At 32.1% G+C, this 20,768-nt stretch overlaps 2 protein-coding genes across 4 annotated transcripts; one reads left to right on the top strand and one right to left on the bottom strand.

Annotated features, from left to right (window-relative positions):
- Positions 1 to 1,760: 1,760 nt before the first annotated feature.
- Positions 1,761 to 5,995, bottom strand: LOC112705530 (lysophospholipid acyltransferase LPEAT1). Of its 2 annotated transcripts, XM_025756370.2 has the most exons (9): positions 5,031 to 5,995; positions 4,522 to 4,638; positions 4,383 to 4,420; positions 4,055 to 4,119; positions 3,633 to 3,701; positions 3,081 to 3,214; positions 2,857 to 2,997; positions 2,456 to 2,519; positions 1,761 to 2,083 (listed from the first exon to the last, which is right to left on the bottom strand). In XM_025756370.2, exons 1-9 carry the CDS (start codon positions 5,604 to 5,606, stop codon positions 2,064 to 2,066), a joined length of 1,224 nt encoding a protein of 407 aa, XP_025612155.1. In that variant the 5' UTR covers positions 5,607 to 5,995; the 3' UTR covers positions 1,761 to 2,063. The 2 variants fall into 2 exon arrangements, with proteins under 2 accessions (XP_025612155.1, XP_025612154.1); XM_025756369.2 differs by lacking the exon at positions 1,761 to 2,083 and having other exon boundaries at positions 2,182 to 2,519.
- A 2,526-nt stretch (positions 5,996 to 8,521) lies between these two features.
- LOC112705529 (uncharacterized) lies at positions 8,522 to 11,099 on the top strand. 2 transcript variants are annotated; one of them, XM_025756368.3, is made up of 4 exons: positions 8,522 to 9,087; positions 9,863 to 10,004; positions 10,124 to 10,265; positions 10,568 to 11,099. In XM_025756368.3, the coding sequence occupies exons 1-4, from the start codon at positions 8,694 to 8,696 to the stop codon at positions 10,862 to 10,864; spliced, it is 975 nt and encodes a 324-aa protein (XP_025612153.1). In that variant the 5' UTR covers positions 8,522 to 8,693; the 3' UTR covers positions 10,865 to 11,099. The 2 variants fall into 2 exon arrangements, with proteins under 2 accessions (XP_025612153.1, XP_072056394.1); XM_072200293.1 differs by having other exon boundaries at positions 9,863 to 10,008; positions 10,128 to 10,265.
- Positions 11,100 to 20,768: the final 9,669 nt, after the last annotated feature.

Here is a 20,768-nt window from a genome sequence, read left to right as displayed (position 1 = left end):
CAACAGTACAAGAACAAAATCGATAATTTGGAGAATAAGTACAAGCTCCAGAGGCACAAAATCAACCGTTGATGCATCAATACATTTATTTATCATTCTCTTTAGTTATATAGAAAATATTTTATTTATATTATAAGAAAAATAATAAATAAATGTATTGATGCATCAACGGTTGATTTTGTGCCTCTGGAGCTTGTACTTGTTCTCTAGATTATCAAATTTGTTTATGTAGAATATTCCGTTAGTTATTTAAGTTTGACCTCACTGTGGGACTAAATTGATGCTAAATGAAATTTTTTTGGATTCAAGACACTTTAAACCTTAAGGACTAAAATAGAATTACGTCCGGGGACCAATTTAGTACTTTACCCTTTTATTTTTTATTATGTTTGGCAAATTTCTAATAATAAAAGTAAAGGTACTAGAAAAAAAAAGATATCTTTTTTTTTGAGAAGTTATAATTTACATCTTTTTTTTTAAGTTTTTTTTTAAAAGATATTTTTCACATAATAAATCAACAAAAAAGTATTTTTATCTTATTTTACCCAAACATAATTGATAGATAAAAAAATATTTTTACATGAGATATTCAAACATAAAATCACTTTTACTTTTGTAAAAAATCTTTTGAAAAAATATCATTTAAAAAAATCTTTTTCGAAGATGACGCCCAAACACACCCATAGTCGTGTAAAAAATGGATAAGTGCTTGTTGAACGCCATTAAGTTGATAAAAAAAAATCTTTTTCAATAAATTTTTTTTTTATTTTTTGGGTGTTTGGTAAATTTCTAATAGTAAATTTTGAGAAATTATAATTTACATCTTTTTTAAAAGATCTTTTTTCTTAAAAAAAATATTTTTCACGAAATAAATAAACAAAAAAGTACTTTTATATGGTTATATCCAAATATAATTGATAAATAAAAAAATCTTTTTGCATAAAATATCTAAATATAAAATTACTTTTACTTTTCTATAAGACCTTTTAAAAAAAATTTGAAAAAATATTTTTTCTTAGAAACTCACCCAAACAAACTCAAAATTTAATTTAATGATAGTAAAAATCTTCATTTTTATTCATTTCATTCCATTATTCATTTCATTATTCAATCTCAACATATTATTCATTTCATTCTATGCATAGGAATAAGGTGTCGGAAATTTAGCCACCCATTGTTTTCTTGTTTTCTCATAAACCGTTATACCAGCAATTTATGTAGAGTATCATTTCCTTCAAAAATCACTACACCCTCTAACGGTTCTGTTCAACTCGCTTTTCCATGTAAACCATGAACGCCTATAGCAGATTATGTTCAATTTAAAAACCGCTACACCCACCCTATAACGATTTATATATATATATATATATATATATATATATATATATAGAAAGGTGTAAACACATGCTGTTTTAGAAAGTTATCATCTGGTACCTAAAAAACAAATATTTCAAGAAATTTCATATTTTTTGACAAAAGAGTTGGCAAGTGCCTAATTAAAAATTATCTAATATCTAGTATAAAGGTAGGATTACAAACTTATAAAATATAAAAATTTAATGGAACTAGAGAACAAACAAAATAATTAAGCCCAAGTGATAATGGTTTCCAACTGGTATAAAATGGGTTTCTAATTCCAGGTTACAATCATGTTTTATATCTGTTGTTTGACAAAATAGACAGTTTAGATAACTCTGCGCTTGGCAACAGAAAAATTGAAGAAAAAAGGGAACTTCAAAGAAAAAGAAAAGAAAAAGCAATTGAAACGTTAACCTCTTGTCCCTAAAGCAAATTATAATCAAAATCAGCTGTTATATGCTAGACAACCTAACCCTAACTACGGGGAGGATCCTACAAGTAATTGACAAATTTAACAGAAAAATATAGATACAGAACCTATGCTCAGCCAGTGCCCAGCGGCATTAAGGTCCTAGAGGCATTTCAGATACATCATTTTCGACTAGGAATGCTTGTTCTGCACAGAATTTTCTATATTTGTATCTTTTTCTTTCAGAATAAATAACAGAACCATACAATGAATATACACAGACCAGGAATCCGAATTAGCATTGGGAAAACAAACCTGCAGAACACGAAACAGAAGATTCAGATCTAAGGTCACTAGGCCTTTCTAAATTTGTTAGGTCATTATGTTAGTCAAAAACGTCACAACACATGATATCCCTTGAAATCTTTGATGGGGAGCCTCAATAAAATTCACCAGGGATTATGTCACAATGTTGCTACTGGTCACATTATTTACATGAAAATTACACAAGATTGAGATGTTTAGATGAATGTAAATTAATAGGAACCCCCCTCAAGCAAGCTGTCCATTCATACAAATAACAATTTTGACACTAAAACTCGACTGGAACTACATATCATTTGAGCCTGAGGCCATGAAATTATCAATCGTCTTTCTGATGCAAAACACTAGGCAGACTATTATTACCATTCAGAGCAGCATGATATATTCGTTTTTCAGCGAGTCCAATGTCAGCAAGTATCAAATTACCCTGCAACAAGAGCATAGAGTAAACAAAATCAAGCTGGTACCAAAAGCAGTTTAGTCAATAACATTTAAAACCATATACAAAACACTCGTTACTCCTTTTTTGCACCAAGGAGAGAACTGTCCTACATCTTGTCTCGATTTTGAAAATTTGGAAAGAATAAAGGATCAACAAGAATTTTAACACATGGATCAACCAAATTAAAATAAATTATAGCATGGAGAAGCAAGTGCTGTCTTGATGTCTTCTATTAGCATAAATTAATCAAATTACAGCAATCGTATAAGCAAGCACCCTTGTATATTATATCTGTTTCCACAAAAAAATCCAGAAGAAATACCTCAGTAGCCATCAATCTTCTAACATTATTGGCATATAGTTTAGGGTCATCCTTCTCCTGCTGTGAGGGATAGTAAACAGGTAACCGAATCACCTCCACATAATTTACAAATTGACATAGGAGAAAAATCACATGACGCACCTGCCAATGTAAATGTAATTCGATAGCATCAGACTTGCTGGTGAAAACCATGCTTCATTAGTATATAAGTAAAAATTGCTTACCCCGGATATGGAATCCCAGGCAGGGCTAAACCTCTTGTAATGGTATCGTAAAATTACAGGAAGTACTGGTGCTTTTGCTAAAAAACCTCCTGTCTTGAATGGAAGGAGGTACTCTCCATTTGTGGTTGTACCTTCTGCAGAATATGCAAATAAATGAACAATATTAAACCAAATTATTACAGCATTTTAACACAAGTAGCTTAGAGCTTTAGGCACTCAAATTACTTGCATAATTTATTTTTGGTAAAAGTTTACTTAATAATTTACTCACGGATAAAATGAGCAAAAGAAGAAATATTTCACCATATATTTTGACACTGATATCATCAGATAAATAAATATATATAGGATAGTTACGAATGACAAGAAAACAACCTACATTAACCATCTTGATGTTTATATATACCAAATTTACCTTAGTCATGTAAATCTGCACCAATATATATTTATTAAGGTTTGCAAAACAGGCGTACCCATATTGGTCAAATACATGTATTCTACATAAAGAAAGCAACAGTGAACTCAGCTCCAGAAAACTCAAAGGATGATAACCTGGGAATAGCATCATTACTGGAGCAGACTCATTTTGATGAGCTTCTCGAATTCTTTCAGTGACGATCGCTGCGGGAAGAAAGTCCAAAGGTTAAGCTACAATGTTAATTAACAATATGATGCCCCCCAAAAAGTTAATCTAACTGGAACACCATTTCAATAGGATATACATATATCTTTCCACTTCTGCACCAATATTTTCATTATGATACACAATATAATCTACCCACAGAATCAACCAAAATCTGATACGTTTCATTAGAAAATCCAAAACTTCAAGGTGCAAAAGATTCATGCAATAAGTGTATGAAGAGAAACAAACAGAGCAGGGGAAGAAAGATGAATTCAAGGGCTTTTGCTTTATTCAAATAGTGCAAGTTTTCATAATTAATACAAAGTGATGACATCAATAGTTTACCCACCAGAAACGCCCTTGAAGTCTGATGATTTTGATTCCCGCTGAACATAGACACATCCAAGGCACTTGCTGTCATAAAACATTCCATTATACGTAAGCAGTGGGATCTGAATATTCTCTTATAATAAAAAAAAGACAATTGATGCCATTAAATAACGCAAAATGCAGCCTTCTGGAACTGCATGTTTATCATTTCATTACACATGAAAGTTCAATTCTGCAGTGGAATTTGAGAGAGGATGTAGAGCAGCAGAATACCACAAGATCTAAAGTACATAAAATGAAGCAATATCATTAAATCATTGGAAGCCCCAAAAAAATGGCCAACAAACCTGATGAGCCCGACGAATGGAAGCTTAGACACAGATCTCTTCATGATGAAATCAAATATTAGAGTGGAAGAAAAAAATAAACGTCAGTAACAACACCTATGAACAAGATACACTTGGGAAAAATTGTCATCTCACAGACCTTTGCAACAAAACTGGGGAATACAGAGGACATGTGATACAAAATATCCAAGTACGACACATGATTAGATATTACTACGCCAGGTCTTCCCACTTCTGGCTGAGTTTTGTCTCCATTCTGAAATTGTAAACAGACAGAAGAAATAAGTAGACTAAAATCAATTACAAAGACAGAACACTCTGCTTCCAGAATATTATGAAATTATATGGCTGGGAGCTTGTTATCTAATAACAGATAATTGCTAAGCTAAAACAGCATCAGTAGCAGTAGTAGTTTTGCCGATTAGAAACGACAAACCAGCCATACAAATACCATACACAGAGTACCCTAATATCAAACGACAATGCAAAATAATAAAATATTTTGATAATTCAAAAACCACAAAACATGAACCACTTGCTTCTCTATGTAACTCAAGTCAAACGTAATTAAAACACTCCATGATCATAATCTTATGTAATCATACTCTGAGAAGCAGAACGAATCGAATCAAATCAAATCAAGAATACCTTTGTGTGAGTGAAGGAGCTTCCATTTCCATCTGCATCGTGATGATCAGGGATATGAGACTCGGGGATCCAATAGAAGCCGAAGATAAAGAGCATGGACCTCGATAGAGCTCTCCCGCAGCGAACAATAACTGCCCTACGCCACCCGCCCATGTGAGCGTAATCCTCCTGCTCGTCGTCGCGGTTAGGAGAAGAAAATAGAGTGCACACGCGACAGATGACGTAGTAGAACACCAGGATGGTCATAGCAAGCACGACTCGTATGGGGAGCAGCGTGACGAGCGCGAATCCCAAGAGGAGCTTCTCCTTTGCCGGGAGGTCGCCCCGGCCCATGGTGCCGTACGCGTCGCGGCGGACGAAGGCGGCGTATTTCTTCTCCATGTCTTCAATGGTGTCGGATGTTGTGGTGGTGGTGGTGGTGGTGGTGGTGGTGGAGTCGGAGGACTTGAGCAGAGGGCGATCGTCACCTTCACCTTCTCCATCCCCGATGTTGGATTTGGAGATTCCATTGGGTTTGAGGTCTTTGGAATTTAGGGTTTTCAGTTCTGACTCCATGCTTCCAACTTGCATAACCATCGATCAGTGCTGACTTATTTTATTTATTATTAGTGACTATTTGTGTTCCATGTGAGTAGACATATGTACATAGATGGATAGGGTTTTGGAGTGCAAGAAGGTGAAATGCAAAGAGATTGATGGATAGGTATATGTTATGGTGATAGAATAGGGATGGAAGGAAGGAAAACGATGAAGCACGATGAAGAGTTCTTGCTTGCTTAACGCTGATACAGGTATGCAGATCTGAGATAAAGTGCTCAAATTCACACTCACGCGCTCCTCACCCCTCCCTGCCACAATATAATAACCAAAATAAATAGATATAAATATAAATAATACTATCTAAATTAAAAAGTGAGATATCAGATAACATAGTATATAGTTAAAAATCAGTTATTTAAAAAAAATATAAAATAACTCACATAAATAAATATATAATGATAAAATATTTATATTTATTAAAAAAATAATTAAAATTGGAGTATTTTTTTGAATACATACCCAACGCGAAATTTAAAATTTTAATATTTGTTTAAATGGATTAATATATGAGACCAACTCAACTTAGAAATATAAATTGGACAGTTGACCATGGTTGTTACATTCCTGGATCAGCCTTGTAATTTGGGCTTTCAGGGTTTTTTCTTTTGATTTGTTTTGGTCAGAAGCCTTCAGGGTTTTTCTAGGTTTTTGGTCAAGGAGGTCTTCAGGGTTTAACAGCCTATAAAAACTCAAATACGTTGAATGCTCCATGGAGCTAACAAAATAAATGATCAGGGCCCAAAAGGAAGTTCAACTATCCATTATTATAAATGACCAAAACATATTCACTATACATTATGATCAATGACCAAATAACAATAAACATATACATTATTATGTTGTTCATTTTTTTTTTCATTCAAAGGATCCAAAATGCCACTTTGATGGTACACGTTTCCCAGTCCTGAAAAAGGCAACATTAATACTATCCATTATTATCAACTTCGGTCCTTTACTATAGAGTAATTGGGCAACAAATTCACATATAACAAAAACAGAAATATTTTGGTGCCTAAAAAAACCAATGAATATAATCTCTGATGAATGATGTAACCATTTTTTTGAAAAAACTATATCTCACACACTTTACTCTTCCTATAATATCTTTTCATTTGTTTAGTTAACCATTTCATATTCTCAAATGGTCAAATAAAAATTAGATTTCACTTTACAGGTGACGAATAATACACGAAGACCTAAAAAAAATTATACAAAAAATAATCAAATAAGATTTATATGTTAACAATTTTATTATAGACATACAATATGGTATCATTTGATCGATATAAGACTTTGTTATTTAAACTTTTTTTATTTTATAACTTAAAAACACAAAAAAATATATACTATCCTAATCAAACAAAAGTAAAAATAAATAATCATAAAAAATAAAAAAATATATAAAAGTGAGAAATGAAATAAAAATAAAAAACACTTATGAACATTTAAAAGTTATGAACAAAATCAGAAAATAGAGAAACAAGTGAGGGAAAAAGAATGAAAGAATGTAACATATTAAAAAATGATTAGTGAAATAAACGGAAGACATATATACACATTTGAACGTCTTTTACGAAAAACAAAAACTTTGAAAATTCTATTTTTTATTTTGAAATGAAAAGATGAGAAGAACACTAAATAAATTCAATTGTCTGTTATTACTTATTACAATTATATAGATGTTAGCTAAAGAGAAATTTTTGAGCCATCAAGCTTTAGTAATTTTGGCTATTATTTGACTAATAAAAATATTAAATTGCCATTAACAAATAAATTTTATTAATTTATGTATAGAAATTTTAGCAATATAAAGAAGATATCATTATTCATTAAATAAAAAAAAGAGACTGATAAAAATGTTTTATTTTAAAAATAGACTAAGTACTAAATAGACTAAGTAGAAATTGTTTACTAAAATTTGATCAAAGAAAGAATCTCTTCTTCCTCTGTAAAGAATTCTTTTAATAATTCTTCTGAATCTAATCTTTTCAAAAAAGCATATGGATATAAACTATATTAATTTATGTGTGTAAATTTTAATAAATTTAAATATAAATTATATATTTTTTATGTGTAAAATTTTTATAAATATATGTATAAATTATTGCTGGTCAAATATTAATAAAAAATGATAAATATTTGCTGATTACGTATTATTGTTCTTATTGGTTATCAAATAATACTATGTTTAATGTTACTTTTTATTTTTATTCATTTTGAGAGATGGATATTATATAAGTCACTTTTCTGTATACTTTTCTTATATATTTTTTACTTTTAATTTTTAAAATTTATTTTTTATGATATAAAAGAAAGATATAAAAAAATGTAAATAAAAAATATTGCATATATCAATTTTTTGAAACACATCTAATGGTCTAGTCTTTACCTTGGCAAGTGACTAAGATAGATGTGTCTTTATCAGAAAGAATTAATCCCTCAATAAAATTCATATCGAAAGTGATAGTTACAGAAAATCTAGGGTATAAGATGAAGAGTTTAATTTTATTGTGTTGATAATATAAAATATTTTATATAATTGTATAATTATATTAATTTTTTTAATAATTATTTATACAATTAATATAAAATAATAATTTTTATTAATATAATATTATATAATTAAATGTATGTAAAAATATTTTATAGTGACATTGCATTCAAATTAAATTAATGAGATGAATTTGTTGTGATAAGTTTTTGTTTGCTTGGTTGTTAGTTGGTTTTATAGTGGGCACTGGGCAGTGACCACCGCACCTAGCCGTTGGGTAATATTTAGCTACCGAACACAAACCAATACGTGGCGAATTGGTGAGTGAATGAATGCTTTGGATTCTTTTTCTTAACGGTAAGCAACCTTCTAAAATACACCACACCATTCCATTCTTAAACGTTACCGAACAACGTAACAAGAGAAGGTAATAGAACTCTGACTGTGACCCTTTGCCTAATGCCTTAGCCTCGCTACTACCTCCACTATCCCTTCCCTTATATGAAACCCTCCTTCCATAAAAACTTAACCGCTTAAAATTTCAAAAGAAATTAATTAATAAGATATTAGCAATGCCTATGGCCACAAAGCCAGCTCTGTCACGTGCTAAACCCAAACCTGCTTCCTCAGAAGTAGCGAGAGCCGTTCTGAAACCGGGTGGGAACAGAGTTGTTGCAGTAGCTGAACACCCCACCAAAGTGAAGATAACGAAGAAGAAGCCGCAGCCATCACCACCCAAGGACGAGGAGGTGGTGGCACCGCCAAAAATTGAAGAGTCGGTTGTCCGAGGTAACGTGTCAGTGGACAGCACGTGCTCCTCGGATTCCTCCTTGTCTGGTTCGAGCAATAAAAACAATAGTGTAGTAACGAGGAAGAGGAGAGTGAATAATGCTACCTTTATTTCTCAATCCCCCAAGCCCTCATCAGGACCGCCCAAGAGGTGTGACTGGATCACTCCAAATGCTGGTTAGTCCCGACTCTATACTTCCTCACCTTAAATTACCTGTTGTTCGCTTTTTCAAGAAATGTACTAGAGGATTAGATTAGATTCTTGCTTTTAGAAGGATGACTTGGAATGCTTTTGATCCAATTGAATGGATATGTCATCATTGTCGGTTTTTTTTTTACCAAACATTGCGACCTTTTATTTTCTTCCAATTCTGCATGAACTTGAGTATACAAATTTTCAGAACAGGCATAAATATGTGTCGATTAAATGGATAACATTCATGTTCTTTATAGTCTGTGTACTTAGCATCATTATAAATTGTGTCTTCAACAATAATAATAATAAAGCAGGGAGCCATGTTAACTAACCAAAATATTATACACAATAAATAAAAATATATGATAATAACATTTTTATTTATAAAAGAGTGTGAATTACCAACTTTTTGTTTTGGATATTAGAGTGACCATGGTGTTTTTTTTTAAAAGTGAACTGTTGGGGTGTTATTCTCAAATGTGAAACTGTTTAATTAGAGGAATAGAAATTGGACCGTCGATTTGTTAGAGGTACATAAATCGAATCCTCCGATTTGTGGTAAAAAAATTAAAAATTTTGAGATACAGAATCTAGTTATAATAACATATGCTTTCTATCTTATGGCATATCTATTAGCCATTGTTTGCTTGTTATTATTAGTATTACTATGCTACATTACAACAAACTTTAGATGCTAATCCTTGTCGTGCATATTAATATCAAACTGACAAATTGAGAAATGTTATTTGTTACCAGACCCTCGGTATACTGCTTTCCATGATGAAGAATGGGGTGTTCCAGTTATTGATGATAAAAAGCTATTTGAGCTTTTAGTCTTTTCACAAGCATTAGCAGAATATAGCTGGCCAGCTATTCTTAACCAAAGACACATATTTAGGCATGTCTATCTCTATATTTACTACATAATATTGTTTCACAAACCATGACATGACATTACTCAACATATCATCACCATGGCATAATTACTTATCAATACATTATTATTATGTGTTACAGGAAGCTTTTTGAAAATTTTGAACCATCATCAATTTCACAATTTACTGATAAGAAGTTGCTAACACTGAAAATAAACGGCAGCTCATTGTTATCAGAACCAAAGCTCCGCGCCATTGTGGAAAATGCCAAGCAAATACTTAAGGTAAGTATATATATATATATATATATATATATATTAGTTTACTCAAAAATAGTAATGATAAAAATATTAAAAAAAATACGCAAAACTTATCTTATTTAGATTTATTAAATATTACAGCAATTAATAAAAGCTAATAAAACAAATTTTGATTGTTTTTGGCTAATTCTTTTTTGTTACCAAATATTTCCAACTCAAAAATATAATGATCAACGTTCTGCATTAAGCATTTAAGCTAATATAATAGTTTTATTTAAAAGTTTAATAATTAATATTAAGCATTTAATTAAGTCCGTTTTGTTCAGGTTGTGAAAGAGTTTGGTTCATTCAGCAATTATTGCTGGAGATTCGTTAACCACAAACCACTTAGGAATGAATATCGATATGGACTTCAAGTTCCTGCGAAGACCCCAAAAGCAGAGGTCATAAGCAAGGACATGATGCGCAGAGGTTTCCAATGCGTGGGACCCACCGTGGTTTATTCGTTCATGCAGGTAGCAGGACTCGTTAATGATCACCTAATTACATGTTTCAGGTACCAGCAATGCAGGGTCACAACAACCACAAACGAACTCAAAATTGTCGTTAAAGATATTAATTAAGGCACGGAGTGAAACAGATTCCATAATTTTCCAATGCATGTAGGGCTGTGTATGACTGTATTTACATATATAAATGTAGTAAATTTTCAGAATTTCATGCATAGATCATTTGTGTGGCACCTAACCTAACCTCATATCTTGTTCTTTGATTTCCTGTGTGAAATTTGCATTAAGGCACTGATTTCGTGATACTGGCCTTTAAATTGTTCTGTAATAAATTTCCGTATTTATAGCATACATGCGCTGCTCTATCAGTTAAGATAACTATATAAATACAAATGATACTAAAACTTAGTTTGGTAAAATTTTTTGAAGAAATACTTGTACTTTTTAAAAGTTCAAACTCCTCATTTTGTATTTGGTAAATCAAAAAGATTATGTGCTTGTACTTGCAGCTTTTAAAAATATATATAGGTACTAAAAGAATTAAAATAATAAAAGTATAAAATCCTACAATTAATATACAGATATGTTATATAAATACAAATGATACTAAGGCTTGGTTTGGTAAAATTTTTTGAAGAGGTGCTTGTGCTTTTTAAAAGCTCAATCTCCTCATTTTGTGTTTGGTAAATCAAAAAGATCATATGCTTGTACTTGCAGTTTTTAAAAGATTCGAGTACTTTTGAAAGTACCTAAGATAGAACTTTTTCAAAGTTGGCATGTACTTTTCAAAATTTAAAAGTCTAATGTAACCTCATATGTTAGCTAATTTTTAAATTTAATGCTTGCATCTATGTCTATTATAGTATTTTTAAATTTTAAAAGCTATTTTACCAGACGCAATTGTTGTTGCTTGTGTTTATTAAAAGCTATTTTTAATTTGATTTACCAAACATAAACCCTACAACTTTTAAAAAGCCATCTTTTAAAAATTAGCTTTTATAAGCTACTTTTGAAAAGTAAAACCTTTATCAAACTAAGTTTAGTTCATCTAATTTGATTGTAATTATTCTCTTAACATCCCCCCTCAAACTCAAGTGGGAGCTAAGGATACCATCTTGAGTTTGGATAACAGAGTCCAGAAACGAGTAGATGATGAGCCTTCATGAAGATATCAACAATCTGATCCAGTATTCCAACAGCGATGAGACAAACAGCATCAATAAGGATACATTGTCGAACAAAGTGACAATCAATCTCAATGTGTTTGGTGCGTTCATGAAATACATCATTATGGGCAATCTGAATAGCACTGCGGTTGTCATAAAAAACATCAGTTGGGGATGATTGAGGAGCACCAAAGTCTTTGAGAAGCCAACAAATCGAGACAATTTCAGCAGTGGTGTCAGAGAGAGCACGATATTCACCTTCTCTGCTTGATCGAGCAGTGAATGTTTGCTTCTTAGCTCGCCAGAAAATGAGAGAGTCCCCAAGAAACAAATAATAGTAATGGAACGACGATCAATGGGATCACCAGTCCAATCAGCATTTGAGTACGCTTGAAGGGATAAAGATGAATGGTAAAAAAAATAAAGGCCATGGAATAGGGTGCCTTTGATGTAGCGAAGAATACGAAGAATTGTCGCATAGTGAGTAGTATAAGGAGTTGACAAGAACTGGCTAAGAACATGAACCGGATAAGCGATGTCTGGTCGGATGACAGTTAAGTAGACGAGTCCTCCAACTAGCTATCGATAAAGAGTAGGATTATCCAAAACAGTGACATCCATAGGAGTAAATCAAACATTAGACTCAACAGGAGTAAACTTAGTGCGACTATCTATAATTCCGGCTTGAGCAAGAAGATCTGAAGCATATTTAGCTTGAGAGAGATAGATGCCATCATCGGTGGATATGACTTCTAGACCAAAAAAATAGCTGAGAAAATTAAGATTTTTCATCTCAAAAATACGGTGAAGGGATGTCTTGAGATCAGAAATACCATCAACATCATCTCCAGTAATGATCATGTCATCAACATACAGAAGTAGAAGAACAACTCCACGTTCGCTTTTATGAATGAAGAGAGCATTCTCAAGAGGGCTGCAAGTAAAACCAAGGTTGCATATGGTAGTGTTGAACTTGTTAAACCATTCACGAGGAGCTTGCTTAAGGCCATAAAGTGCCTTATGAAGGAGACAGACTTTACTAGAAGGACAAGGATATCCCGGAGGTAGTTTCATACAGACTTTCTTTTTTAAATCCCTGTTAAGAAATGCATTCTTCACATCCATTTGATTGAGAGACCATTTTTTAACCGCAACAATGGCAAGAAGAGCTCGAACAGACGTAAGACAAGTGATAGGAGTAAAAGTCTCTTCATAATCAATACCATGCTCTTGTGTACAACATTGAGCAACCAATCGTGTCTTATAACGATCAATAGAGCCATCAAAACGAGTCTTGATCTTTTATATTCTTATACTACCCATAATTTGATCAGAAGGAGGATCAACCAAGTCCCAAGTGTGTGCTTTTTCAAATGCTTGAATTTTTTCCTGCATTGCTTGCTGCCAATTTGGATTGGTAGAGGCTTCTCGGAATGACCGAGGTTCATGATGATGAAGAATAGTAGAAAAATAGTGATAATCAAGAAGATGAGGAGGTGTATTTCTTACTTTAGAAGAACGAGTGGAAGAAGGAGGCATGACAGCAGGAGTAGAAGTATCGTCCAGTCTGGAATCGTCGAGAGATGGAGAAGAAGGAAGAGAAGGGGCCTTGAGGGATGGACTTGGGGTAGACCCTGTAGTATCATCACTCGGAAAGAGATCAACATTGGGATTAGTAAAAAACGGTGACGGAGTAGAAGGAATAGAATCAAAAGAGGAAAAACTAGAGAACATGTGATGCTCCCAGAAGACAACATGACGAGATATACAAATGCGTCGAGAGATATGATCCCAACAACAATAACCCTTATGTTAAGAGCCATAACCAAGAAAACAACACATGCGAGCCCGAGGTTCAAGCTTATTGTGTTCATGAGGCTGAAGAAGGACAAAACAGACACAACCAAAGACACGGAGAGAGATGTAATTGGGAGAAGTATGACAAAGACGCTCAAAGGGAGTAGTGTTACCAAGAACAAAAGAAGGGAGTCTATTGATAACATGAACAGCAGTGAAAACAGCTTCACCCCAAGCACGCTCAGGACAGGAAAAGGAAATAAGTATCACACGAACAGAGTCAAGAATATTACGGTGCTTACGTTCAGCTCTGCCATTTTGTTGAGAGGTACCAGGACAAGAAAATTCAGACAAAGTACCCTTTTCAGCAATAAAATTTAAAAGTTTGGAGTCACGATATTCCATAGCATTATCCCATCTAAAGATTTTAATAACCTTTGAAAACTGAGTTCGAATCATAGTGGCAAAGTTAATATAAACCTGAGGCAGCTCATGACGATTAGCCATCAAATAAACCCAAGTAAAACGTGAATAATCATCAATAAAGACTACAAAGTATTGAGCCCCTCCCATGGAAGCAGTGGGAGCGGGGCCTCAAACATCATAATGAATAAGATCAAAAGGAGAGCAACCAATAAAGGAATTATTATAAAAGGATAAGGTAGGTTATTTTGTAGTTTGAAAAGAAATGCAATCAAAAGAATCATTTTGAACTTGACCTAAAACACCTGTAGACATAAATTTGTTAGAATTCACCAAATCATAAAGCAGCTTCTGATTGCGCAAAGGAAGCTGACGACAAGACTCGAAATAAGAAGACGATGAGCCTCATGAACTGCTACTTCTGTCGCTGACGATGAAGAACGCAATAAAGGTGAGTGACTGTGTGCAAGACAATGACGAGACAGAGAGCAACGATGACGACCAGTCTCGGAGATGAAAAGAGGGACGACGACCTTGATTACGAGACCGGAGATGAGAAAGAGAGCTTGAGTGCGATGCCGAGACAGATGAGAGAGATCAAATTCCAGCGAGGGAGAGAGAGAGAAAGAGAGAGTAGGAAGAGAAGAGAAGAACAGATCTAAGAGAGGGTTTTTGAAACCCAGTTGAACGCATACTTTTGATTTTTTTTTATTTTCCAGATATGTTTTTGTTTTATTGTTTACATTATTTGAAAATATAAAATTAGGATTAGTTAAATTCTAAAATTTGATTGAATTAAAAGAGTATTTTTGTCTAATCGAATAAAGTAAAGATGTTTAAGACATTTTATAAAATAAAATAAAAAATATTTTTTATTTTTATTTAATTAAAAAATGTTATAATAAAAATAGTAATATAATATATATTTTTTAAAATAAAATTAAATACTAATATAAAAAATAAATTTCACATTGCTAATTATGATTTGTTTATATTTTAAACGTATTATTGTTGTGTAAAACGTAGATTCTTTTTATACGGGTAGAAATCAGGTGTCATTCATTTGGGTACGTTATAGCATCTCCAACGGGCAAAACTTTGGAGCCCTCCTACTGTGTTGTCAAAGAGAAAAGAGAGATGGGGCGTTGGAGAGGAACTCACTTGAATTTCTTCACGCAATTCAGAGCACCTCCAATGGCTGATCCCCATTCAACTTTTTTCTGACACTTTGAAGAACTTACCGTTGGAGAAGCAGAAAAACGAGTTCCCTCACGGAGTTCAAGGTAGAGGAGTCCCTACTCAGAGGGATTCAAGGACAACCAATGGTAACTTGCCACATGGCAAGTTACCTTTTAAATAAATAATTATATGAAATTATAATTAAATAAATAATTATATTAAACAATTAAATTATAATAAATAATTATATTAAATAATTAAATAATATTCAATTTAATAATAATTATAATAATTAATTAAATTAAATAATTATAATTTTATTTAATTAATAATTTATATTAATTATTTAAATAATTATAATAATTAATTAGATTAAATAATTAAATTTTTATTTAATTAATAATTTATATTAATTATTTATATCATAATTAATATTAAATATTATTTATATTTATATTATTATATTAAATTAGCCGTTGTAAAACTAGCCGTTGTAAAATTAGCCGTTAGAAATTAGCCGTTATTATGTTACCGTTATTATTAATAAATTAATATTTTGTTACTCTATATATACCACTTAGATACACTTCTATTCTCACACTATCTACTACTCTTCTTTATCTTCTTCCAAATTTACGAAATCAAAGTTCTGCTACTATTATTTTTTGTTCGAAAAAATAGATCCAAACCAACTCAACTCTTTCTTCAATTACTTACAAAATTTTTCTCAAATTCCAAATACCCTACAATATCAAACCTCAAACTCTCAAGTTCCAAATCAAAACTTCACACTACCAAATTTATTTCAAAATTCAAATCCACAAAATCTTTCTAATTTCAATTTTTAAACTCCTTATAATAATCAGTTTCCCATATTCCAACCGCAAAATCAAAATTCACAAACACCCCATTTTTCATTTTCGTCCATATTTAACCCTTCTATCGGAAATGTTACTACAACTTTCTTGCCGTTTCCAACTCAATTCAGTGCATCAAGACATAACTCATCTGGTGTTGGTGGCTCTTCTAACCCATCCTCTCAGACTCCTATACAATTTAGTCCAAATTCGCAATATTCAGATTTTGCCAACCCTTGTGGATTAGATGCTATCGACTTTAATGATTATGATATTGAAGATCGGAGGTAAGATAGTATTCAACACTAGCATTGAAAAGAGGATGAGATGCTGATCAGTGGATGGTTAAATATTTTAACTAACCTTGTAGTTGGTACCGATCAAAAGGGAAAAATACTTTGGAGTTGAATTCATAGCTACTGTGTAGAATTTTGCTCCGACATGACAAGGGGGTAGTTGCATGTAAAAAATGATGGTATAAGATCAACAAGGCTGTTGCACAATTTGCTGGTTGCTACGATCAAGCTAGTCGAAACATAAGGAGTGGTTCGAACGCTGATGATATAAAGGAGTTGGCTTATAAACTTTATTCCATAAATTATTATCAAAAGTTTACTTTTGAGAGGCATTGTGAAATTACTGGTTTATGATGTAGTTTGTTTTATTTATTTCTGATGTAAGTTTTTAAATTAGTCAATATTATTGTGCCCTTATTGTTCATGAAAGTGACCGTTGTAAAACTAGCCGTTGCAAAACTAGCCGTTAACTAGCCGTTAAGGTACTTATTGCATACACACTTATAAATATTAACTATCCATGACTCTGCAACTCCACTTCAATTCTTATTTCTCACCTCGAAAGAGAACTAAAAATTACATTTCTAAATATGGCTAGAAATTTTGATGATATGTTTAATGAGGCTTTGTATGGCAAAAGAAGACGGCAAGATAACACAGTCATAGATAATTGGATCGATGAGTGTTTACTCCAAGATTCAGAAGAAGAAGATATCGATAGAAGCTCTATCCCAATTACTCGTAGATGGATCAACAGAGATCGAGAAGCAGGACATGATCATCTTTTTCAAGATTACTTTGCAGATGAATCGGTGTATAATGTTGACATTTTTCGACGGAAATTTCGAATGAGAAGACATGTATTCCTTCGGATAGTAGACGCTCTCTCAAACGTCTATCCGTATTTCCAACAGAGGGTTGATGCAACTGGAAGAAGAGGCTTGTCATCACTCCAGAAATGTACCGTTGCGATACGCATGTTAGCATATGGCGTAGGAGCTGATGCTGTTGATGATTATGTGCGCATAGGCGAGAGCACTACAATTGAATGCTTGAAAAAATTTGTTGAATGTGTCATTTCGGTGTTCGAGGATGAATACTTGCGAAAATCCAAACCAATGACGTACAACGTCTGCTACAAATGGCGGAGGGTCGTGGCTTCCTGGCATGTTGGGTAGCATTGACTGCATGCATTGGCAATGGAAAAATTGTCCAAAGACGTGGAAAGGTATGTACATGAGTGGTTATCGTGGGGTTACAACCATAGTACTTGAGGTTGTAGCATCTTCAGACCTTTGGATATGGCATGCGTTCTTTGGAGTTTCTGGTTTAAATAATGATATCAACGTGTTAGATCGTTCTCCAGTATTCGATGATATTCTAAACGACCGTGCTCCGGAGGTAAATTACACTATTAATGGTAATACTTATACTATGGGATACTATTTAGCAGATAGTATTTATCCTGAATGGGCCACATTTGTCAAATCAATCTCAAAGCCACAAGGGGAGAAACGCAAGTTATTTGCATAATACCAAGAAGGACAAAGAAAAGATGTAGAGCGAACATTCGGAGTGTTGCAAGCACGCTTTGCAATTATACGTGGTCCAACTTGTTTTGGGAAAAGAATAAGCTTGCCAACATAATGAAAGCTTGTATTATATTGCATAATATGATTGTTGAGGATGAAAGAGCTTATGCAGGAAATTTTGCTCATGGCTTAGAGTATGATGATGTCGAAAATGGCTTATCATAACCTCAGCTGGAAGAATAAGATTTCGCACCATACCATAAATTTCTCCAAAGAAATGCCCAGCTTCAAAATAGGCAGCAGCATAGACAATTGAAAGAGGACTTGATTGAACACATATGGTAATTTCACAATGCTTATCGTCAACTATAAAGCTTAATTATGTTTTTCTTTGTATTAAGTAATTTTACAAATTAGTGTAACCCCGAATTATATATTGTCTAATATTATTATATATGAATTTATTTAATATTAATATCTTTTAATAGTGAATTATTTTTACATTTATAAATTTAAATTATATTATTGAAAAAATTAATTACATTAATTTCAAGTATTTTAATTAATTAATTAAGTGGAACCACAATAGGGACTAAAGTTAGTTCCTCCTAATAGAGAAGAGAGAGATGTTTTGAGTTCATATTTACTGTTTATGACGCAAAAACTGATGTGGAGTTACTTTTTATGACAGGTGGGCCATAAATATGAACTGGGATGAGTTTCCTACTGGAGATGGTCTCAAAACGAGAGAGTACCTCTGAATGGGGACTCCCATTAACCAAAACACAATTGCTAAATGGCAAGTAAAATAAAAAATAAATAATTATATAAAATATTAATTAATTAAATAATTATATTATATAATTAAATAATAATTAATTTAATAATAATTATAATGACTAATTAAATTAAACATTGATATTTTTATTTAATTAATAATTTATATTAATTAATTAACTAATAATTAATTAAGTAATTAAATTATAATTAATTTATTAATAATTAAATAAATTAAATAATTAAATTTCTATTTAATTAATTTATACTTGTCGTCAACTATAGAGTTTAATTATATTTTTCTTCATATTAAGTAATTTAATAAATTAGTGTAACCTCGAATTATATATTGTGTATTATTGTTATATATGAATTTAGTTAATATTAATATTTTTAATAGTGAATTATTTTTAAATTTAAATATTTAAATTACATTGCTGAAAAAATTAATTACATTAATTTCAAATATCTTAGTTAATTAATTAAGTGAGATCACAACAGGAACTAAAGTTAGTTCCTCCTAATGGAAAAGAGAGAGATGCTGTGAGTTTTTATTTAGTGTTTATGATGCAAAAGTTGATGTGAAATTACTTTTTATGACAGGTGAATTATAAACAGAAATTGGAATGAGTTCCCTACTAGGGATGATCTTAGCTATTGTGCAAAGTTGTTACTAAATATAATGATTGGTTCTGGTTTGAACTTTTACACAGACAAAGGCTGACATGATCGGAGAACTCAGATATTGAGATTTCATTATGCGCTTTAATGTGGGTTGTTAGGTTGGTTAATTAAAAAGGTTTTTTTTTTTTGGTCAGGAATTAAAAAGGGTTTTTTGTCATGAGGAATTAAAAAGGTTTAAAGACATGGTTATGTAAGAGGGTTGGGTTGGGTTGGAGGGTTGTTTTTTGTCTTGGGGTTAGAGAGTTTGTTGAAGTATAGGATGGCAAGTCCAAAAGAAAGAAAGTATAGGATGGTGGTTGAACCTATTCGTCTTTTAATTATGATTGTGCAAAACTAAATATTATAGGCCCAGTTAAAGTGAAAGCTTATTCTTAACCAAAAAAATGAAAGCTCAAATTTAGGCCTTTTCACTATTTTTTATTTTAACGCCTTACCATATGACAAATCGTTTTACTCATCCAAAATTAACGTAATTAATAGCATTTCATAAGATAACTTGTTTCAACTGTTCACACACGAATTTCTATACTTCGAATCTACAACCACGTTCAACTTTCTAATGCAGCCTTACTTTGCATTTTCAGCATATCAACAACTAATCCTCCAAATATATAATACGGTATGAAATAATTAATTATTGCAAAATTCAAATATTAACACTTACCACAAAAGTCACTACCTACTTAAAATTTCATTACATCTTCCCAAATTATTCAATTCTTCCTTAACAAATACAATAAGTTAACTATTCATCGTTTCGCAATTACGGTAACATTTATTCAAAAAAAAATTAAGAGCGTTTAAAGACATTAAAGGGATAAAATCACATTTAGAATATAGTATGCAAGCCGATCTACAACTACAAATAGCTTAAGCTTACATAGGACTCAAACCCGAGACCTTTGAAATGGAGAGGAAGTAGAATACCGTGTGAGCTATGGTTCATTGACATATATGAGCTATTTTTAGTTAAGAATAAGCCTTTACTTTAACTGGGCCTGTAATATTTAGTTTCGTACAATCTTAACTAAAGGAATGAACTGGTCCAACCACCATCCTATACTTTAACAAACCGTCTAATCCCAAGACAAAAACAAAAACCCCTCCAATCATTATCATTTGTTTAAACGTTCTTAATTAACCAACCTAACAATATCTGCTCTTCTCTCTGATCATGTGTGCAAAAATCCAAACTATAGAAGGAATTTAAGTTCTACACAGTAGCAATGACCATTTATTTAACGTATATAATAATTTCACCTATGGTCGAACTTCGTTAGTGGAAATGGTAGGTTTTTTTTCTTTGT

This window comes from Arachis hypogaea, chromosome 8 (genome assembly GCF_003086295.3).
Source record: "Arachis hypogaea cultivar Tifrunner chromosome 8, arahy.Tifrunner.gnm2.J5K5, whole genome shotgun sequence".
NCBI classification, from domain to species: Eukaryota; Viridiplantae; Streptophyta; class Magnoliopsida; order Fabales; family Fabaceae; genus Arachis; species Arachis hypogaea.
The sequence above is the reverse complement of the archived record's forward strand: the minus strand, read 5'-3'. Positions and strand labels throughout refer to the sequence as shown.